Below are 23,457 nucleotides of genomic sequence, written 5' to 3' on the forward strand. Positions count from 1 at the left end.
GGTGTAAATTATATGCTGTAAATCAAAGGCTGAGATGGTAGAAATGGGTGTACAGTGTATTGTTGTTTTTTGTGATTCTATCTATTCTGAGTTCCCATGGATGAGGCCCACTGTTTGTCTGTTTATATCCATAGCTCTAGCATAGGGGCCAGGTAAACTCTCCAATAATAAGGGATTTAAAAACACTTATTATTTAAAATGTGGATGCATAGTTGCTACTGTCAATGTGATACACCTCAAAGTACTCTTTAGTTCTATGTAGGACACTCATAAGAATAATTTCACCTTTTGTTTTTAAAAGGAGGTAAGGTACATATTTTTAATCGATTTTGGTTGAGATTTGGTTATCTGAATATCAGTCAGTAGGAGTTAGAGCAACTTTGAGGAAGCAGAGAAAGCTGATGAATGTAACATGATCTAGGGTCCCTGCTCTTGTTGAGGGAGAAGGATTATTAACCAAGAATAGGTACAAAAGGAGGAAGCACGGTGAAAGTTAAAGAAGTTTTCTGTGATAATTGACGTGGATAGAACACCAGGCAAAGGCTGTAGCAGAGGCCTTTTTCTTTGAGATAAATTGAAAATAGATCTATGAAGGAAAATGGAGACAGAGAGTGGAATCAGCAGGAAAGAAGACCTTGTGCAAAGTCTGGAGGAAGATGGCGTATTTCAGGGAATTAGAGGATTCTTAGCCAGTTTCCTGCTGAGAATGGAGCCAGATGAGAGCTGAGGAGCACAGTGTGTGTCTAAATTTGAGGGCAATGGGAGACTGGAGAAACTAGAAGTGGGCTGGTAAGGTATGCTTGAGGTGCGGGGATTGGTGAGCCAAAAGTTGTTAAAAGTACCAGAAACTCTGGCAGCCAAATTGAAATGCAGTTATTGGACTGAGTGGAGTGCACATAGACATCTGTGTAGCCATATGATGAAGTCTGTCTGAGGCCTTTGGAACAGAGCTTTCCTAGATGTGCTCAGGGGAAATCTAGAGTTCTGTGATTTTCATAACCCACTGTCCTCAAGAGAGAAGTGTACGGAATGGGCAAAACTCCTGTCTTCCAGCCCTCACAATAATCAGATTCCTCGAGCTTCTTCCTGGACTAGATTTCTGTGAAGGGTTCAGTTTAAATGATGGGTCCCTGATGTAAAAAAAAAAAAAATTGAAAGTCACTGTCCATCAGTTAGATAGGATACATAATGGAGACTTGGCCTCCAAGTGAGTCTAGGATTGCCTCCAGCCTCTTGTTCTGTTTACCACGAGAAACTTCAGTGATTGAAGAGCTGCTAGCTGCCTAAAGAGCCACACCAATTGGGAGGAGAGCCTGAATATCAATACACGTAAGACTAGAGCCTTAAAAGTGACCTCAGATTGAAAACTTATCTTGTGATTGAAAACCCAAAATACATACACACACACATGAACACATACACATATTATAGTCCACAAATACAGAGACATGAGCATGAAGATGTGTGTGTCTGTGTGGAATATAGATAAGCACACAGATGTGTGTGTGTGTGTGTGTGTATGTATGTGTGTGTGTGTGTGTTATGTGGAATTTTCCCTGATTTGTCAATTTTTCTAGGTGAGTGCTTTCTTCTTTTAAATTGTTCCCTGGATTGATAAAGTTTTGTGAGATTTTGGTTACCAATTGTGTTTTTAAGAGAGGAGATAGCTGCTATGTAAACAAACCTCTATCAATGGGGTCAATGTCATCTCCCAGCTACATTAAGTATTTTGTAATTTTCTTTCGCTTTTCTTCAACATGCACTCAGTAAGTATTTGTTGGATGAATGCATAAATGAATCAAAGTATCAGAGAGGAACATGCACAGATTCAAAGTGTGGAGTTTGCCCCATGCCTGGGCCTTTTGCTTCTGTGGAAAAAGCCAAAGTGTTACAACTGCGCATGTAACTTCAGAGTTCCCATTGGAAACTACCTCTGATAGTGTCAAGGACACCTCATCCCTCTCATCCCCAGCCCCAAAACTTTCTCAACAGTATGACCCATGATGCTCTTTGATTTGGGCCACCTCAGATCTCAATTTAGCAAGTAATTGCCACAACTCTCTAGGTGTCCCACCCACCCTTCCAGTGTCTGAACCATGGGCCAAGTCCTCTATCCCTGAGACTATCTGGTGACAACACAGGCCAGCAGTCAGGGCCACAGACAGTCACCCTTTGAGGAACCAATAGCTCAGAATCCAAGGGTAATGGGAGCAGCTGAAACTATCTGGGCCATTTTTCAGCCTTTTAGCTGAGTCGTCACTGAGATAATGAGTTCGAGGCCATTTCCACTCCATTTCCCCCTCCTTGAGCTGTAAACTCTCTTTCACTGCTCACTGATGGTTCTGCCTGTGTCGACTGCTAGCCAGCAGTCACCCACAGCACTTAATAACACAGTTCCAGGCTCTGTGTAAGAGGTCAGCTGTGAAGATCATCCCAGCCTCCAGCATACATCAAGACAGCAAGGGTGCCTGGGACGAGAAGAGGGTTCGGGAGAAGTGGCTCACTCAGAATGATGCACGGGACCCACTTGTGCTTGTCTTAAAAAGACATGGACAAATCTAACACATGATGTGGTATCTGGCATGCCACTGGTGCACTCCTTCAATAAATCTGCCCCCTCAGACCACACTGAAGCTTCCAACTGGTAATGCATCAGGGATTGCCCAAGCCTCTTCACATAAGTTGTCCTGTGCCACCACCCTCTGTACCCACATTCTTTGCCTTGTATCTGTGTGAACCCTACTGCCTTGTATACTGAACTGTGGATTCAGGGCTCTGGGTGACAGTTAGCCTGGAGTGCTCTGGATTGGATTTGCATGCAGTTTTGCTCAGGGACTCTGGCAGTTGCTGTCCTCTGAATCCTTCCAAAACCTCTCACTAGATAAGAGTGACCTGTCTGGTTCCTTGATCTGGTTCCCAAACATTCTGACAAAATTTTGCTTTTCCTTTTTGCAAAGGGAAAATGTTCTGGTGACACTTCCAAATTTTAAATTGTGCCCAGAGGAATCTCATTACTCTGGATATAACTGCATAAATGTAGGTTTATATGGGCATGGGATTAAGATAATTTTTTTTTGGCTTAACCTAATTAGATAATGGGAAAGTACAAATTAAAACAATGAGAATATTTTTTCACTCATAATTTTTCCACATTTAAAAGATTGATAATATAAAATTGTTCTGAGTGTGACTGTACTAATTTATGAGAAAATAAATGCTGCAGAATTTTTGGAATAAAAGTTCAGTAATATTTATAAAAATGTAAATTATTCACACCTTTTCCATTTTAACCCAGTATTTCACATTACAATATTTTTCTAATAAGAAAATATTCATGTTTGCCTAATAATTCATATTCAAAGGTGTTGATTTAATTTGACTTGGTTTTGAAATATTACATATCAGATTATTAATTGTGCATACTTCTGAGGAGGGTACTGAATTTACGAGGATCTATGCCAAGATAAGAACTGTGGCCAAGCATGGTGGCATATGCCTGTAATCCCAGCACTCAGCACTTAGGAGGCTGAGGCAGGAGGATCGCTGTGAGTTCGAGGCCAACCTGAACTGCAGAGTGAGACCCTGTCTCAAAAATAAAAAAAAAAAAAAAAAAAAAAAAAAAAAAAAAGAATTGTCACTGATCTGTATTTTCAGGAATATTTTTGCAATAAGTACATTTGCACAACTACTTTTGTAATGCAAATATTTAGTAGACTGCAAAGCCTAGGCCCTCTTTGGCTCATTTAAATACTTAAATTTTCAGGGGCTGGGGATTTAGCTCAGCGGCAAAAGCGCCTGCCTGGCAAGCGCAAGGTCGTGAGTTCAGTTCCTGGTACCGGAGAAAAACAAAAACAAACAAACAAACAAATAAATACTTAAATTTTCATAATCTGACTAAGTATAAATATAAAATGTCTAGTGCTTACTAAACTACAGCATTTTATCAGTACAGATAAAATAGGGGCTCTGTGTTAATCACCTAAGTAACTGCTAGCATATGCACCACAGGAATCCTGAAATTTGAATATCTTAAAGCAATCATTTAGTTTTTGTGGACATGAATTCTGATTTGGGTTGCACAGCCTTCTACACTTGGGCCATGTAGGGATTCAGGTTGCTGCTATGTTTAGCTCTGTTATCTTGACACAGGGCTTCCACGTCTGCTTCTAAATGGAAAAGGAAGCCTGGAGATGGCACATTAGCTCCTGCCTAACTACAGGGGAATAGACAATGAAGAAGAGGTGACAAGGTGTGGATGCATACTTCCAGTCTTTTCCAGAAGCTGTCATATAGTACGTGTTCAGTTAGAAGCAGCCATTATAATTTGATATGGCAATAACCATCTGGTTTCTTCAAGGGGTTTGTGAGAAAACAAAATTTGCCTCAAAATTCCCTAACTTTTTCACACGCTTTCAAGTACAAGGTGACACCTGGTTTTCAATGGATTCTGTAAATGTTAGCAGGGAGGTCTGCACTGTTCTTTGTAATAGACTGTGTGATCTTACTAGGCTGAGAATTTTTGTCTATGTGTAGGTTTTTTTTTTTTTTTGTACCAGGAATCGAACTCAGGATGTTGTGCTTGCCAGGCAAGCACTGTGTCACTCAGCTATATCCCTGGCCCTTCTATTTGATATATGATCAAAATCTTAACTTATGATTCCCCTGCTACTCTTTACAGGATTTAGCATTCCTGAACACCTGTGTAGGGGCCATTAGGTAAATTGCAAATCAAGACTTTCCTGTAGGAGGAGAAACCATGGAGCCCGAGGCAGTAGAGGGATGGTTAGCCATTGTTTTCCTTTATCACCAGAGCTGGATTGTCCATTAGGAACTAACAGAATCATTATTTTGAAAATTTAACCTCTGGTCGATCTTCTGTGGTCTTTGCTCATCTACTGCTTGTGTGAGGCTTTGGTTTTCAACCAAATAAGCATATGCATTTGCATAGGTGCTCAGTGGCCTGTTTCAAGTAACACATTCAAGTCCTGCTTCAAATATCAATGTGGTTTCAGAATCTCTCTAATTTTAGGTTTGTATTCAAGAACCAGTAGATTATGTGCAAATCAGACTCTCACCACGCCTCATTGGAAAATTAGAGAGTTCACCGAAGAGGCTCAGAGGGGATGACCAGGCATAAAAACATTCCCCAAAGTGTGCTGTTACATGGAATGACTTACTACTATTACAGAAGTTCCAGAATGAAGCACGGGACACCCAGGGAACTTCTGCAGGGAACGGCCTGTCAGGAAGAAGGCAGTTCCACCAGGAAAAGGTGAATTTTATAACTAAAATTCAATAAACTTTGCCAGACTATAAACATATTATTGAATTTCTACATGAGAAAGTTTTCTACAATACATAGCACAAAGTTTCTAGAATTTTAGTCAAGAATTAATATTTTTCCTTCACTCCCAGCTTCTCTTCCATCCAAACCATTAGTTTCACTTATTTCACTCCTACCAAAAATCGAACCCTTGCTTAGGGATGGCCATACTATAATTGAGGCACTTATTTTTAAATGTTCTTTCAATGGAGTGGGCTTTGGTTCTCTCAGGCCAGGGCAAACACTGCAAACTAAAAGGCTTCAGGAGGCAACATGGGAAAAGTAACATCATATTTCCCAGTCACACCTTGTGCTGGTTAACATACCACAGAGCACTTAGTTTGTGCAGTGATTTCAGCTACACTGGGAGCACAAATAGACTCCTTTTTGGCTTAACCATTATTAAAAAAAAATTGCTCAGAGTTTTCCACTGGAATCTTTTTCCACTATCAAAACACACCGAGAGTCTGGCCTCTGCCACCAGCTTAGCATAAAGTTAATTCTCACAGAAGAAACCAGAGGTGCCCCAGGTCCCAAGAAGCTTTGGCTCAGGGCACTTACACTTGGTTGCTGGCATCTGGAGTCCCACCGCCTCACTCCTTTTTTCCTTCTTGCCCTTTATGTTTCACAGGACATCTCACCCTCTCCCTGTCTTATCTTAGACTCACCCCTGGTGACACTGTGCCTTCTGATGAGCAGACGCACAATTAACGTTCGGAGAATAAATGAGCCAGCAAGTCAGGATTCTTGAAATTTAAGATTTAATTTCTCACACATTCTTGAGTAAGCCAAGCAAATGAGGTATATATCTTTAATTTTACAAAATGCCAGACTATAAGGGATACAGAAATCCTAAGATTAATCATGTTTTACATTTTCCCTGCATTTATTGATCTTATCTATTACTGGGTTCTTTAACATTTCTAAGGAAATTTGTGCCAAGACCGTTTTATCTTGCTCTAGATCACAAAAGAAGATAGGAAGTTTCTCCACTTATTTTTCAAAACAGCAAACCTCTTCTTCTTAACCCTGATAAACAATAATAAATGTGTAACCAATGTAATTAACGACTCTAAATTCTGAAACTAATAAACCTTGTAAAAATAAATTTTCAGGTTAAAACAAGTGACCTGAAATTTCCTCACTACTTCCAACCTCGACTGCCCTTTTCCAGCACAGAGCAAGGAATCGGTCTCAGACTTTACTGAGGGCAGGAGAAGCTGCTGGGCTTGGAGCTGGCCTGTGTACTGGCCGTGTCAGCAGTACTACCCCCAGGAGCAGCTACACGCTGGGCTTTCTCTTCTTCATCTCTCAAAGCTTCCATATACAAGGATGAAAAATCCGAGGGGTTACTTCCAATGACTGTGGAGAAGAACTCCAGGATTTTCAACTTGGTGGTTTCAGCATGGGCTCTTGGACCCCATAGGAACTCATAGCGAGCAGGGTCACTGTTGGGCACCTGCCTGTACTCTAGGTACCGTTCCTGTACGAACTCCGTGGTGAGGAGCTTCCTGGGATACCCATAGATGAAATCTTTCTTGTCAGGATACACCCCAATCTTCCGCAGCATCTCCCAGATCTTCTCCTCAGGGGCACAGTTGCCCTCCATGAAGATCATGCCCAGGACAAGTATCAGCAGGCCAGTCTTAGGTATGCCCTGGTCATCACTCAGCCTCCCATCATAGGTGAGGTCTAGCGCTTTGACCAGTACGTAAGTGTGGCTAGTGGGGTCAACTTCTTTCACATCAATGCCGAAGATCACTTTCATCCATTCACAGGCGTTCCTGAAGATCACAGGCATAGCGTCCTTGTTCTCTTTGATGACATTCTCCAGCATATCTGCTTCAGTGACAGGCTCTTTAGTTGCATACTTGACACTCAGGAACTTCACCAGAGCAATCACCTTCTTCTCTAGCATATTAGTGAGCAAGAACTCAGGGTACGGACAGGCCTTTGAGGTGCTCGGATTCTTCCCTTTTTGGCTTCTGGAATCTTTCTTTGACTTGTTTGGTGGAGTAGCCTTGATGGCAGTAGAAGAGCAAGCTTTCTGAAGACTCTGGGGAAGACGTGATGCTCTGGCAGTGGGTAAGTCTTCCGGGGTGCCTGGTGTCAGAGTAGAGGAGGAGGCAGCTGTGGTATCCGCCTCTGCAGTTGCAGGAACCTGCCCAGGCACCAGGCCCTGTGCCTTTCTTCCATCCTGAAGCTTGTAGTGCTGATGCTTCTGGCTGTGAGGCATCATGACTTGTGTTGGAGATAGCTGGCGAGAATGTGGGCAGGAGAAGGGCAATGGACCAAACTGGTCTGCAACAGAGAGGAAGAACATGAGAAACTTAACCCTGTCAACTGGGTGAGGATGAGAGAAAGCTCTTCAGGGTACAACCAGTCAGCATAGTCTGAGGCTTCAAGGGCCGATGGTGGGGAGTTTGGATCAGGAGCTGTGGAGTCTTTTCTGTCCTTGGGTGGTACGGTCTTTCATACACATTCAGGGTCTGCACCTCACCATGGATCATGGCCTGAGGACATGTGACTCATGTCAAGGCCTTCATCCCCAGTTCCTGCAAAAGAGGAACTGAGGTGCTCCCAGATTACAGATTGCGAGCACACTCCAGGGCTGGAAGGTGGGTGGGAATGAACTCTGTGTGGTCTCTACAGTTACAAAGTGGATAAATTTCCCAAAAGCAGGAGCAAGGAGGTGCTGAGCTCCATGAGATCTTATGCAGATGCACCTTCCATGCTCAAAGTGACTACTAGAAAGACCTGAGTGAACAGCATCCTGAGACCACTGGATGGGAAGAAAGACACGCTATATCTGACATCTGGCATCAGGTACTCTCTGGGCAGTGGCCCCAGCTCTACAAATGCATGGAATCCCCTCATTTCTTAATCAGGGTCCTTACCTTGACTCCTAGCAGATCCCGACTCTCTTCTCTAGGATGACCAGAGGTGGCTACTCCTGCTGATGTGAAGGTACCTGCTTTGGCCAAGGCTGTCACCTCCTGAGATCAATGAGACAAAAATGAGGACATACTACATATAGCAAACCTTGCCCAGGATCTTCTACAGCTGACAGTCAGGGCTTAAGCCAGTATTCCTTAAGTGGTAAGTAAACTTAGTCCTTCCTGCAGGGCCTGGGACCCTTCTCCCTGCTGACCTGAATCTGTTCCGCTCAAACACACACATGCATGCATTAACACACACACACACACACACACACACACACACACACACACCCCTCATCACTACCAGGTCAGTTGGAAATGAAGGGAGACTCATACAGAACTACTTGGAGCTTGCCAGGGCTGACAATAAGGGTGTAGCAAGTTTCTTAGGAGGACTCCTTCCCTGCTCTGTCTAGTGTAAGAATTACCCACAATCCTCGTGAAGGTACTCATATTTACTCCAGGTGGGGCCTGCATTCTTTCCCTTCTGCTATTCTGAGGATGAACTCCTTAGGCCAAGACTTACATCTTCCGGAGGGTAGACAAGAAACTGCGAGTGGGGAGAGCTTAAGGAGGTGCTTGTGCTTTACAGTGCTACCCAGGACCCCCCAGAGCTGACAGTAGGGGCAGGACAGAGCTGGAGCTCTGCTCTTTCCTATTGGAGGATCTCTCAGTCCTTTCCCAGAGTCCTCATCTTGATCCCTGGCAGAGAGGTAAGGCTCTCCCTTCTTTTGACTTGTGGCTGTAGCTCTTGGAAGAAAGCCCTCACCTCACTAAGACCAAGAAAAAAAATAAAGTGGAGCCACAGACTGACAGACACCCCTAGGGCCTTGGTCTGAAAAAAGTCTACCAGGGCTCAAAGCCAGAGTAGGATTTATCTGTGATCTGAGTTGGGGGTATGCAAGCACTCCTTTTCTGCTGGCTTAAGAGTGCTTCCCTTAGACCAAGGTCATATCTGCCAGATACACCAGTCACCAAAGCAGTCACCAAACAAAATGAGTGGGATAGAGAGGGTATCTCTGCCTTACAACTGTGCCTGGGACGCTCAGTAAAATGGGCAGTTTTCTATGGTTCTCTCTCTGAGCCCAACCTTAGGGTCTTTATACATGGCAGGGCTTGGGACTCCTCCTCTAATTGGCACAGGATTTGCCCTTCAGAGTAAAAGGCAAGGGCAGGAGGAGACTCAGGCTGAAAGCATTCCTTAGGGTCCCCAGGGCTTACAGCAGGGATAATGCTTTAGAGATTCCTTTGTGTTCCTGGGTTGAGTAGCCTCAGTCCTCCCCAAGTTCTTTATATTTTCTGCTGACAAGACTTAAACCACACCATTTCTGCTGAATTGAGAATGCAGTTCTCAAGGCAAGATTCCCACCTTTCTAGACACCACCAAGGAAGTGTGGAGGATTAGGGAAGGTGTCTCTGCTTGACTGCCCTGTGTGGAGCTTCCTGGGGGCTGACAGTAGGAGTGGGTTTCAACGAGCTACGTTCTGTCTGGTAGAGAATGCCCTTGGCATTCAAACTTTGATCCTCCCACTGCCTGGGCTTTCCATGTCTATTGATCCCAGCAGAGCCTCACCAGAAAAAATCACCTCTCCGATTCCAAGATGGAAGCCAAGATGGAGCACATCCAGGAACCCTGCCCTCACAGAAGCCTCTGGCTCCTCCCCTAGGACCCTCTGGTTCCTTACCCCTAGCTTCTGGCTCCTTCCCCCCAAAAGCCTCTGGCTCCTCCCCGCAGAATCTTCAGATTAATGCCTGATACTGCCTGAGACACTGCCCCCCTACTAAGTGGAGTCAAGCTGCCTCAGAAAAGCCCCCCTGCCATCAGACTCCAAAAACAGATGTCAGGAAATGCATCTCCTACCCCTGATGGCATTCCAAAAAGTTGATAGAATGCGTAAGTTCGGATTCATCCCCCTACCCTCAACACCGCCATCCTCCCATCCCCCAACCCTCCACCTACTTGATGTGGTGAAAAGTACTGTATCCGCTCCACCTTTGAGATCTTAACTTTAAAGGCTGACCAGCCATAGGCCTCCTCTCTGCTAACCAAAATCCACAGCCCTCACCTCCTTTGGATTCCAGGGGTGGAAGTCAGGAAATCACAAGTGTCCCTAAGTGGAACCTCCCATCGGAAACTGACAAGGTGAGGTAAGACTAGTGACCCCTATACCTTCATCTTAATGTTTGACACTGCCTGGGACAACCCCCCTGCAGACCTCAGTGGAGCCCCTTCAGAAAAAAAATGTCCCCTGTCACTCTAAAATGAATGTTTGGGTACACCGCACCCGGGAATCCTGCCTAGAGTCATTCAGGGGTGAAAGCAGGAGCAGCGTGGCGATGAAGAGGGCCCCCTATTCCTTTTTCTGAGTCCTCACCTTGAATCCTGACAGGGCCTGTAGTCTTCCGATTTACTAACACGAGTCTAATCCCTTCATAGGAAGTGCCACTTTCTTCCTGCAGAAGTTAGTGTACACTGCAGTCAGGGACTCTTTCTGGGGTTTCTCAGGGCTAACAGCAAGAGCAGAACACCACAGGTCTTATTCAACTAGAGGTAGAAAATTCAACTAGGGGCAAGAAAATCCTTCAGTCGTAGATCAGTATCGTCACTTGGATTTCCATCACCACCTGGGACCCCTCCTTCAGCCAATCTGAGACCACACCTCTAAAATCAATCCCCCACTGCACTAAGACCAGCTCACCAAGATTATCAATAAGGGAAAGAGGTGTGGCCTCAACCCAAGAGACCTGTAATAGTGTCTACCAGAGCTGAGAGAAGCAGCTGGGCATATTTCTGTGGGATTTCCTTTCCAATTTGGGTTCTCAAAATATTTGTATCTTTTTTCCTAATTGGGCTTGCAGATCTCCCTTTTCCTGATACACCCTCCACAGGACAATGGAGGATAGTGGTGGCACCTATTCCTGACAGCTCTTCCCCAACTTCCTAAGGCTAACAGTAGAATTGTCTCCCTCCGTCCCTCCCTCCATCCCTCCCTCCCTCTCTTCCTTCCTTCCTTCCTTCCTTCCTTCCTTCCTTCCTTCCTACCTTCCTTCCTACCTTCCTTCCTTCCTTCCTTCCTTCCTTCCTTCCTTCCTTCGTACTGGAAATGGACTCAGGGCTTTCCACTGAGCTACGTTCCCAGATCTGTTTATTTTTTACTTTGAAATAGGATCTCTATAATTCACTAAGTTGCCCAGGCTTGGCTCAGTCTTGTGATCCTACTGCCTGAGCCTCCTAACTGCTGGGACTACGACTGTGCTACCTGCTAGGACTGCATTTCTATGGGGCCTCCTCTGGTAATAAAGGGCTTGGAATGGCTCCTTTTGCTGATGTAAGTCCTACTTCCTCAGGCAGAGACCTTCACTTCCTTGAAAACCTACCCAGGTTTCAGCTGGAAGTCAGGGTATGTGACCTCTGATTTATTTCTTAGGTATCTAGCATTTTTGCTACTACATGATGTAATTTTTATATTGTGTAGAAATTAAATTGATTCTGGTATATTAATATTACTTTCAGTAATACAGCTGAACTCTCATTAGCTCTAGAAAATATGCTAAATTTTCTATGTGGATAAACTTTACTGTGATTAATAGGAGTCTTGTCTGTTTTGTTTTCCAAATCTAAAACAGTTTTTTTTCTTTTACTTGTCTTACAGGGCTAGTTGTCTGTAAATTCTAGTACACTATGGAATAGATAGAATACTAATCCATTTTTTTATTTGCTTGTTTTTTGAGGCAAAGTCTTCCTATGTAGTTCAGGCTAGTCTTGCACTCCCTATGCAGCCAGGCTAGCCTCAAACTCATAGTGATCTTTTTGCCTCAGCCTCTCCAGTACGAGTACTGAGATTACAGGCATGCCCCAGCACATCCAGCTGCTAATCCATTTCTTAACAGCTACTTTCTTTTAGACTTTCAAACATAAACATACTAAAGGTTTTGAGTAGCCCTGAAGGTAATAAATCTGCTACCAATTAAATACCATTACTATGCTTCAAGTACTACTCTCACAGATTTATATGTGTTAGTTCATTAAATTCACCTAAAATGTTGTGAGATAGAGATTATTGTTACTTTTACTCTATAGTAGGGGAAACAAAGGACCAGAAGACTGTATGTTGCTTGTTTCATGCCACTTTTTTAGTGAGGACCAGAGTCCATATAGTGTCTTTCTAAAGTATTCTAACTACTGTGTGAAACTGAATTAAAGTTTTATTTTAATGTGTTTACTGAACAGATAGAACTGTAATGTCTCTTACATGTCATAAAATAGTAGGATAGATTATATTTTGAGGTGGTTAAGGAGATGGAATCCATTTGAAATACCTACATGAAAAAATAAAACGATGCCTCCACCAGCTAGTTAGTGTCTCCATCTTCATTTGCCTAAATAGTCATTTGTAGAAGGTGTGGCCTGGGCTCTCCAATACAATAAATAATTGAAAACCAATGGCCACCTAAAGTAGAGCAATAATTAAGGAAGAGCAGTACACTACCCTTCCTGTATGTAGTAATGAATAGTGTGTTTTTCTCTAAAGAGTTTATAATCAGCACTTTTGCATATAAAGTCTTTTTAGTTTAAGAAGACCTACACTGATGTTTCCTAAAATGGCATAATGTCGATAGCAGATAATGTTGTTCATCTGTAATTGTACTTGCATAGAGAGGGGAGTACTTCCTATCCAGAGCCATTCAGAAGCAAAATGTCAGTGCCTCTACTATGGAATAAGTCCACTTTGATATGTACTCCTTAACCGAATGACAGATTGGCAACTAATAATGTGAGCTGGCACATAAGACCACTGAGCCATACGATCTATGTATTTATGGCTTCTTAGAGAATGAGTTGGTGAAAGTTATACAAGTATTAATTTGTTTACATTTACCTTGTTAAAAAAATAAGATTTTTACATGTGGCATTTGCGGTCGTGATGGGGTGTAGCATTTCATAGACTCTCACCTGATGCTAGTGTTGGGAGAAATGACATGGGCGGTCTATGAACAAAGTTATGCTGTAGTCAAACTAATTTTGGGAGTTTTCTCCCTCTTGTTGATTCATTGTAAACATTAGCATAGCAAGATATCTGCAGAAGTATACAATTAATGGACTTGGTAAATCCGTCTGTATCTGTCCTCTCAGAACACTGTGTTCTGGTACCCTAATGTAACATCTTCTGGACAGTTATGAATATGTCAGTGTTATATTAAACAAAGTCTGGGAAAAACTGGTGTACTGGAAAAAGCATTTAAAGCTATAAAGGTCTTGGCTAGTATTCCGTATTTTCCTTTATATCAGCTTTGCAGTTTTGAGTCTATTATCTAGTATCTCTAAGCCTTGTGGTGACTTACAGTGATGCTTTCAATACTAAGTGAAACAATATATACAAAATGCTTACTGTAGATGCTCAAGGTAGCCATTACCTATCATTACTTTCTCATTATCATGTGTCCAACTCTTCATTGTGATCTGTGCATCACCTCCAGAACCCCATATTTTGCTTCCTGATGATCCTCATGGATCACTGGCCATGTAGCAACCTTCCTTCACCTCTCCACCCTAACCTACACTGCCATCATTCTTCTTCCCTGCAAAGGACTGTTCTAAGATACACCTACTTATATTTGGCCTATTATCAGGCCTTTCAGATAATCCCTTCCCCTTTTCCATCAGCACAGTCATCTCAGCATAGCATGTAAAAATTTACTTTCTTGTTTCTTAGTGTTCATGTTGGTAGAAAAAAAAATCCCTTTACATTCTTTTTACTTTATTCATTATGTTGTTCCATATAACACATTATATTATTTGTTATTTCATATATGAGATTTTAATCCATAAATACTGAAAAAATCTGACTTCAAAAGTCAACTCAGTTTTACTCTCCTAGGATGAGAGAGAGAGTCAAATTGCAGAAAGTTTGAAAAGTTTCCTCTTGTACCTTCTCAGAATTTTTTTTTCCTCCAACATACATTTCTGATCCCTTTGACAAGAACCAGATGGCTGTAGTATTTGGGTCTTTTTTTTTTTTTAAATAAAAGAAGGAAAACAAATTAACAAACAGACATCTATTTACAAAATAACATAAGAACAATACAAACAAAACAGAGTTACAGACAAAGTTGTAGGAAATTAACAATGGCTGTTGTATTACTTATTGATATCTTCAAAGTTGTTTCTCAGAACAACTTCTCAGATAAAGAAATACAAATGGCAAATACATACATGAGAAAGTGTTCAACATCATTAGTCATTCGAGAAATGCAAATTAAAACAACATTGACATTTCACCTCACCCCGATAAGAATGGCTAGCATTAAGAAATCAACCAATAACAAATGCTGGCGAGGCTGTGGAGAAAGAGGAACCCTTCTCAACTGCTGGTGGGAATGCAGACTGGTGAAGCCACTGTGGAAATCAATTTGGAGATTCTTCAGCAAAATAGGTCTAAAGGTCCCATTCAACCCAACTATTTCCCTTCTGGGTATTTTCCCAGATGATCTGAAAACATTGTATCACAGCGATATATGTGCACCTATGTTCATAGCAGCACAATTTGTACAACCTTGTCAGAATTTTGAAAGCACAGACCTAACACTGGGGACATCAGTAGCTACTTTTATTAGAATCCCTCCCTTATAATATGTGTAATAAAATCAATAAATGCAGATAGGGGATAAATGTGTAAGCATAGACTCCAAAATCACGTACCTAGATGAACTATATGGACTATCTTAATTTAGATCTGACTTGATGAGACAGTCAAATATGAATAATCCCCTAAGTTCTGGTGTCCAAGGGAAAGAAATGGATCAGGAAATGTCTTGGTTATTTTTCTTTTTGTTGCTGAGACAAAATATCTAATGTCCAAAATTAAGGAAGGAAAGGTTTATTTAGCTTATAGTTGTGGAGTTTAGTCTATATTTGGCTGGCTGTGAGGCAGAGTGGCACATGGCAGAGTGCAAAACGTTTATGGTGGCAGAAGGGAGCAAACGCAATAAGAGTAAAAGGGAGGAGTGGCAGAGCTAGCATGCCTCTCTTTTTCCCTTATATTGTGAGGAGGCTACCCCCACCCAGGGTGGGATGTAGCATTTATATAATCTCTATGTCCTCCTCTTGCTCAGGCTCAGGATGAATATAAAGTAAGCACCCTGGCTCCCTGCTGAATCATGTAGTTAACCTTTTAAACTTTTTACATTGACACAATGAACAACATCCTAGAGCAAGAAAGGCATATCCTTTTTATCCCAGGATGTAAAACTGTTGAGTCACTTAGCCAAACCTCTATACTCTCCAAGTTGACACAATGTATCACCATAACATGAAGGAATGACACATTTGAAAAATAAAATGGAGTCTGTTGTAATTTGGGGTTTTGCAAGGGGAACAATATAATACAGAACACATATTTTATAAGATTATTTATAATAATCACCCAAACAATCATGTACAAAAAGAGAGTGCAGGAAATTTGTCCACACACTAAAGAACAAAGAATCCACCTGAAGGCCTGGATGCCATAGTAATGTCCAGCATAAGTCCAGCTGAAGACCTAAAGGCCATAACAATGCATCCCATGAATCCAACTGGAGGACTAGAGCCTGTGACAATGTCTCATGCAGGCCTATTTCAAGGATTTGCACTGGGAAGGCCCAAAGGTCAGTGGTGGAAGCTAGAAAGTCTGTGCTAGCAGACTGAGTGATCTGAACTGGAGACAGGAAGCGATGCTCAAATTAAGAACCAGAGCTCCCCTGAAAAGTACCACAGCCATCCTCAGCAAAAGGGAGGTCTCAAGCTCCTCTGGTGATGCGGAAAGCCGAGTTCGCATTAGGAAAACCAACATAACAAGCTTCGCCAGGAGACTAAAGAGTGAGTCATCATCCCCTCCGGAGCCAAGAAGCAATGCTCAAAGTGAGGACCAGAGCTCCCCGAAAGTGAACAGTAGTCATTCTCAGCAACAACAGGTCCTGTGCTCCTCCTCCAGTGAGAACAGCCAAGTTCATCAGGAAAGCCAGCATGACAAGCTCCTCCAGGAAAACCAACAGCTCCCTACAGCTTCCCTAACAGCTTCCCAACAGCTTCCAACAGCTTCCCCACAGCCTCTCTTCTTCCTCTCCAGTTCTGCCTCTTATGCTGCTGACAGAAATCCTCAGGTGGACCTCACGCACCCAACACCACCCTGGTTCAGATCAGCTGGGTGTGACAAGTTGACCACCAATTGTCAATCCACAACAGAATCTTAAGCAGAAATATGCAATCACTCACTTAGTAGTGATATCACTGGGAATGTCAAGATGAAATGAATCTTTTGAACAAAATATCAGACACCTTTTCTAAGAGAGGAATCTTGAGTTTTACATTCCTTCAAGAGGAATAAAATTCCTAACTATCATATAATAAAGAAGACATGTTACAAAAGAAAAATATATGCACATTCAGGAGTGCTACATTAGATATATACTTTGTGTAATAATGCAGGTCTATAAGCCTAGGGTAAAATGGATCAGTTTCTGGGTATTTGTATGTGTAATTCAGAAAAACAACTTGAAGCTAACTTTATTCTTGTGAATACCATGGAAAGAGAAAGAGCTTACATCTACTGTATTTGAAATTTATAATATTCAAATTCAGCAGATCTGAGTGATCTGAGCAGAGAAATAGCTGGGTACAACTTGTAGTTGTGCAATGCTGTTCCGGATGATATAACAGTATTTTGATGTAAATATGAAACCAGTAGCTCAAATACTTACCTTTATGGTTTGTAGTTCGATGTGTCCCCAAAGCCCCATGTCCTTATAGCTAGGCCTTTTGGGAGGTGGTTGGATTATGAGGGTTAGACCAGGGATGAGTTTATAGCTAAATGTGATGTTGGGAGGTGAAGGCTGTAGGAGGTGGGTCACTGGGGGCTTAGCCTGAAAGGGTGTATCTCTCTTCCTTCTCTTTTGATCTCTCACTCTGTTTCCTACTGCCATGCCATGGGCAACCCTTCTTTGTCATGATCCTCTGCCATGCTATCCTGCTTTTGAGCCAGCTGACTATGGACTGATACCTCTACAAATTTTGAACCAAAATAAAGATCTCTTTAAGTTGTGGGTCTCAAGTATTCTATCTCAGTGGTGAGGAAAGTGACTGAGACACTAAGCAAGGACTTCTGCCAATAAATGGAAAATAGAAAATGAATGATACATCTTGGTCCAAACAAAAGAATTGCCCCAAATTTAATAGTAAATTAGAAATAACTGAAGAATAAATGCAAAATATCCAGAAGTAGAGTCAATCTTGCATTGAGTGTGATGTGAAGAGAGTATGATACTTCAAGTGGATCTTGGAGTCATTTTCTGTAGGTATTCTAAGTGTATTTGTACTCATTCTCAGAGCATGCTTTGTTGGAATCGTTCTATTTTGTCAGATTTTTGTCTCCAGCACTTGTTGTCACATGTAAATATATGACCATTTAATAAATGTAAGTGTTCATTATCAAGGCTATCTCATCTTACTTTATAGAACTTAGGGTTAAAATCTTGGCTCATAAGCACTTAGATTGCTTTTCCAGAAGTTTTAGTTACATAGTTTTATATATACATATATATATTCATTCATCCATCAAATGTTTTATTCTGCATGTAATTGCTGCATGTAGATAAATGATATTAAATTACAGATTGAAAGATGAAAAAGACTGTTCTTTAACTCCCAGACCTCACAGTTATTCTGATGTGGAGAAGTAAATGGAATACTGTGATTTAGTATAAGATGGAGTATCAAAGCAGCTGGAGGCAAAAAATACGGATTTTTCGTTGTCTACAAAATGTGTATCTAATTAACTATGGGTGAGAAAATTTGCCAAGGTAGATTATTTGGAGAAAGAGACGATGCCCATGTTTTCTATGACCATTAAGAGTTAATCAAGCAAAAAGAAAGGAGAATATTGTAGGTGGGGTGATCACTAGCTGTAAAGACATTGAAATGAGACTAAGAGAGAATCATAATAAGAATTCTAGAAGCAATGAAACAGAGAAGAACTTCAATAGGATAGAAAAATTCATCTCCAGTACTTTAATCCTCATCACTTCATTAAACAACTCATTTCAGAAGTCACCTTCACATAGATAGTTTTCTTTCAGTTGAAGACTTATATATTTCCCCCAAAGAATCTCGAGTTTCCTGAATATCTACTACCAGTTTTACTCGTTTAAGAAATACATTTCAAATACCCCAGATCTTAACAAACATCTACATGTAAAGATTGTTTAATGTAGCATTAATTTGATAGTGACTATATGTTTAATGTTGAAATGAATCCAGTCCTCAGTAGTTTAATCTGCCTCCCTTATCCATACACTCTTGTTCCTTTTTATTAGTAGAGTTTTTAAAAATACGAATGTTTTTAAATTTTCTCAAAAGCTTCTGCATGTACTGAGATGATCATATGGATTTCTTCTTGTGTTTGTCAATATGGTAAATTATTCTGATTGATATTTGCATGTTATACTAGCTTTGTCCTTCTAAAATGAACACCAGCATGCTAAAATAATGAAGACTTGAAACTTTCTCAATACTGCTACATGCTAGTAACTCTTGGTAACAATAGAGATCTTATAATTTAAAACTGACTGCTCCCTATTCTAAAACACGTTCTACTGTAGGTTACTGCCTTGAGAACTAACGCCTAGTGTTGTGGCTTGTATCAAGATGTCTCCCCAAAGCCTTATGCACTCATAGGTGGAGAGTTTCAAAGGTGGTTGGATTAGGATATGTGAATATGGATTAAGGGAAAGACACTGGGATTAAGGTTGTGGATAATGGAAGCCCCACCATGTGTTTGGGTGGCACCAACCAATAGGCTTATAGCCTGGGTGGAATATAAAGGGACAGAAAGAAGGCAGGCTTATTGCTTCTGCTGTTGTTGCTGCTTTCTCTCTGCCGTGCCATAAACTGCTTCTCCTCTGTGATGCCTTTCTGCGATGCCACCCTGCCTTGGAACCAGCCAACCATGAACTGAAATCTCTACAAAATATGAGCTAAAATAAATCTTCCCTCCGTTAACTTGTGGGTATTGGGTACTGTGCCCCAGCAAAAAGAAAGGTAACTCAGAAACTCAATTTTTTATTCTAATCCTGGAACAAACTCATTTGAAATTTTGATCTCAGGCTCATTTCTCTCCCTTTCACAGGTCGGGTGCATCACCCATTCCAGAACTCCCTGCCATTGCTTGAACATGCTTTGCAGAATATTAGCTTTGCTCACATATCCCTCTGAAGGAAATACCGTCCTTCACTGCACTATACCATTTATGGCTCTCACCTTTAATATCTAATACATTCCTTCTCTTTGAGCGTATTGAATTTTTCTCTAATAGGAACACCATCACCTTTTTTTTTTTTTTTTTTTTTGGTACTGGGAATCGATCTCAGGACCTTGCCCTTGCCAGGCAGGCGCTTGTGCCACTGAGCTATATCCCCAGCCCACTATCACCTTTTGAATGGTGATTAATACTGAATTCAAGAGAACTGTCTTCAAGTTCAAGTCATGCTCTTTTCAACAGCTGTGATGCACCAGTTACTTACCTATTGTGGGCATCTTTTCTCATTTGCAAAATGAGAATAATAGCAATACCTATGTCTTAAAGTTGTTATGAGGACTAAATGGCATAGTAACTGTAACACACTGAATACAGTACCTGGCATATGGTAAACTACCCAGATGGTAGAATTTCGTCACTAATAATTCTCTAAGGATTTCTCTCCTTTTTTAGACTTGAGTCTTCCAGAAATATGTTGGGTGCATACAGAACTTGATTTGTACCTGGTAAATAATGAGGACTCAGTAAGTAGTTGTTAAATTAATTCAAAAGGAAATGTGACCTGGTAGATCAGCAGATTTGTGAGTGGATGAAGACCTGGACAGAACTAATAACTTGTTCCAAACACATATCTATTAACAAACATATGATTTACAGCATATAGATTTCATGTCATGGTGCAGACATAGTATTACCTAGCTTCCATACAACTTTTATGGTGTTTAGACTATAACACGTTAAGATTTTATTAACAAAAGATATTTGTAGAAATTGTAGAGTTTAAGTGAATTGGTTCTTCACTTTTTCTTTCCCCATTTATTGAGAATTCATTAAGTGAGATGATTTCCTACCTGAAGTTGGATGAAAACCCACTGTCAAACTATAAATTAAGATAAAATATTAGCTTCTTCACGTATTTGTTCAAAATGCTATTTCATTCTGCTACCAATATAATTTAATAAATAAGCATAGCCTAATTACATATCAAATATTTGTTTTTGCAAATCACTGAGATATTTCCACCGTTTAGTGATTATGTGGAATTCTGCCAACTAGGAATCATATACCAACCGCTGAACATCCCACTCAATGTCTCTTCAACACAAGAGGCTGAGGGAGTGTTGCAACATACAGTTATTAGAATAAGATAATAATCAGAGGGAGCGATGTACAAATGGCTGGCAACTGCTTACTACATGGTTTCAATAGCACAAAGCAATTTGTTGTTCCTTTCAAATTAAATTTATTAGTTGTATATTCCAAAGCATTATGTAGATAAATATCTATAGTTTAGGGAATATTCTGTAGGTCAATACACCACTATAACCTTGTATTAGAAATGTATTTATTTACTTAAATCACACAAAGGCCCAAATAAGACATTTTCAGTAGTCTTTAAATTGGCATTGTTGTGCTTTGTTGTTTGGTCTGGTTTTACAGCTTATTTTTTCCTTCTTTACCTTTCATGGTATTCAGATGGAGATCTTGTCTCTATAACAAAGTTCAGCAATTTTTTGGAATACTGGAGATTGAACACAGAGTCTTTGCAGTTGACTACACCACCTGTTTGAGATAGGGCCTTGCTAAGTAACTGTATTGCCCAAGCTGGGCTCAAACATGTGACCCTCCTGCTGCAGCTAGCCAGAGTCGTGGGATTACAACCATGAGCCACACCATGTGCAGCCAGTGTCCATGTTTTTTTTAAAAAATTTTAGTATATATTAACTGTATGGAAGAATGGGTTCCAGTGTAACATTTTTATTAGTGAATATAAAATACTTTGATCATATTCTCCTTTTTGAGAGTATAAGGATGAGACTCTCAAATGTAGGTTTGAATAATGATAACTAAACTCACATTAATTTCAAAATTTTAATAACCACTTATTTTTAAGGTTTTGTTGTAGATTGTGTTGTTTCAAGGTCCTCATCCATCTCCAATGTCATGTTGCAACAAATTTGGTCAAGGCTGTGTGATTTGCCTTGGGAAGTAGAGTAAGGTGGAAGTTAACAGTGAACCTGTTTCAAGTTTAGGCCCTAACAGCCTTGCATGTTTCCACTTGCTCTTGGACCTTTGCTATTGCCAGAAAAAGAACATGACTCAGGCTAGATCACTGGAAGCCAAAGAAAAATGAGAGAAAAATGGAGTATATTTGATATTACAGAAGATCCCACCCTGGATCAGCCAACTCCCAAATGTGTAAGCAAGTAAATTTGAGATTAGCAGAGATGCCTAGGAGAACCCTTCCTAGATTAGCTCACTCATACTTTTGTGTATTAAACAAATGCTTACCATTTTTGCCACTGAAATTTTGTGGTTGTAATACACAGTAAGTCCCTGACTTATGAACATTCGAGTTAAGAACTTCCATAGGTAGGAACGGACCTCGAATTATGAACATTGGTAGATGGGAACAAATCATGGAAGTAGGTCACGTGTCTGCTGGATATCATCACAGTTGTGTTGCTTGGTGTTTACTGTACAGTGCAATAGTGTACACAAGTACAGTGCTCAGTCAGAGCCCACGATGTCAGGAAGCAAAAGGAAAAGCAATGATGATGTGCAGAGGACTTCTAGGAAGCGCAAAGCAATATACACTGTATATTTGTATCAAAGGTGTGTTTAAGATTCACATGTTTGGACTTTGGAATGAATCTAACTTACATTCTCCCAGAATGGAACTTGTTCATAAATTGAGGACTTCTTGTATTGTTATGAATGTATTTCATCAATAAATTGTGTACATGACATGAGAAAAGCATTGTAATATTATGGCATAGTAAGAACTGTATTTTTATGGATGAAGGTCCAATAGATTTATAGAATACCACACAGATACATCCTTTCAGGATGATTCTCTTTCTGTCACTCAGTATGTCAGCTTAGCACAACTCTAAAACCTAAGCATAGTAGTTTTCCCATTGCTGTGACAAAATACCTGACACCCATGACTTAAAGAAGAAGAGGTTTAATTTGGCTCACAGTTTCAGGAAATTCAACCAGTGATTGTCTGGCTGCAACAAAGAGAAAAGATGCTTAGTTCATGGTGGCCAGGAAGCAGAATAAGACAACAGGGTCAGAGAGGAAGGGGCCATGGATCATACACAGTACCTAAAGTCACACCTCTGTGACCCACCAAGAAACACGAAGAAAAGTGCTTTACTACTTCCTAAAGTGGATCACAAGCCAAACAAGTTAACACAATTAAGGTTAAGAATAGCATTAACAATAGTCTGATAAAACCTGAGTGTGTTGCAAAAACAACAACAATAATAACATGCACAATAAAAATCAAAACAACAATCACACAGTGCTCATTGTCAGGAACCAAACCAACTAAGAAAATCATTGAATGAGTACGAACTGTTTCTTTGAAAAGTTAAAAATAGAAAATTCCATTTGGACCAATTATACCTGTCCTGGTTATATTCCTGAAAAAATTAAATTCATCACATCACAGTGATACATGCATATCAATGTTTATAAAAACACAGTTCATAACAGCTATATTATGGAAACTGCCTAGATTCCCATTAGCGGGTAAATAGATATAGAAACTGTGATTATATATATATAAAATGAATAACTACTCAGCCATAAAGAAGGATAAGCTTGTAGTAAATCATTTGTAATAAAATGGATTTTGAAACTATAATGTCAACTAAAATGAATTAGACACAAAAAGTTAATTATCATATTGTTTCTCTTACATGAGAAACCTAAAATATAAATAATTAAACAGCAAAATAAAACAAAATGCTAGAAAATAGGTAGACTTTTAGGAAATGGGCGAGATTATCTGGGGAGGAGGCAGCAGATAGAGAAAAGTATCAATAATGGTACCTTGTTGTTTCTATTTATATGGAAGTAATTCTTAACTATTGTACCTTAAATTTCAGAGGAA

The 23,457-nt window shown here is 40.6% G+C and overlaps 1 protein-coding gene across 2 annotated transcripts in view; it reads right to left on the reverse strand.

The window, feature by feature from the left end:
- Nucleotides 1-6,129: 6,129 nt before the first annotated feature.
- Nucleotides 6,130-23,457, reverse strand: part of LOC102022609 (putative MAGE domain-containing protein MAGEA13P) — a 94,434-nt gene continuing 77,106 nt past the window's right edge. For both annotated transcript variants that reach the window (XM_013504467.1, XM_013504466.1), the window contains exons 2-3: nt 8,221-8,319; nt 6,130-7,624 (exon numbers count right to left, since the gene is read on the reverse strand). In XM_013504467.1, the coding sequence (XP_013359921.1) occupies nt 6,525-7,562 (1,038 nt within the window). In that variant the 5' untranslated portion in view covers nt 7,563-7,624; nt 8,221-8,319 and the 3' untranslated portion in view covers nt 6,130-6,524. The remainder of the gene's footprint in view (nt 7,625-8,220; nt 8,320-23,457) is intronic.

The sequence above is a fragment of the Chinchilla lanigera genome, unplaced genomic scaffold, assembly GCF_000276665.1.
Source record: "Chinchilla lanigera isolate Chin_1 unplaced genomic scaffold, ChiLan1.0 scaffold00088, whole genome shotgun sequence".
Lineage (NCBI taxonomy): Eukaryota > Metazoa > Chordata > Mammalia > Rodentia > Chinchillidae > Chinchilla > Chinchilla lanigera.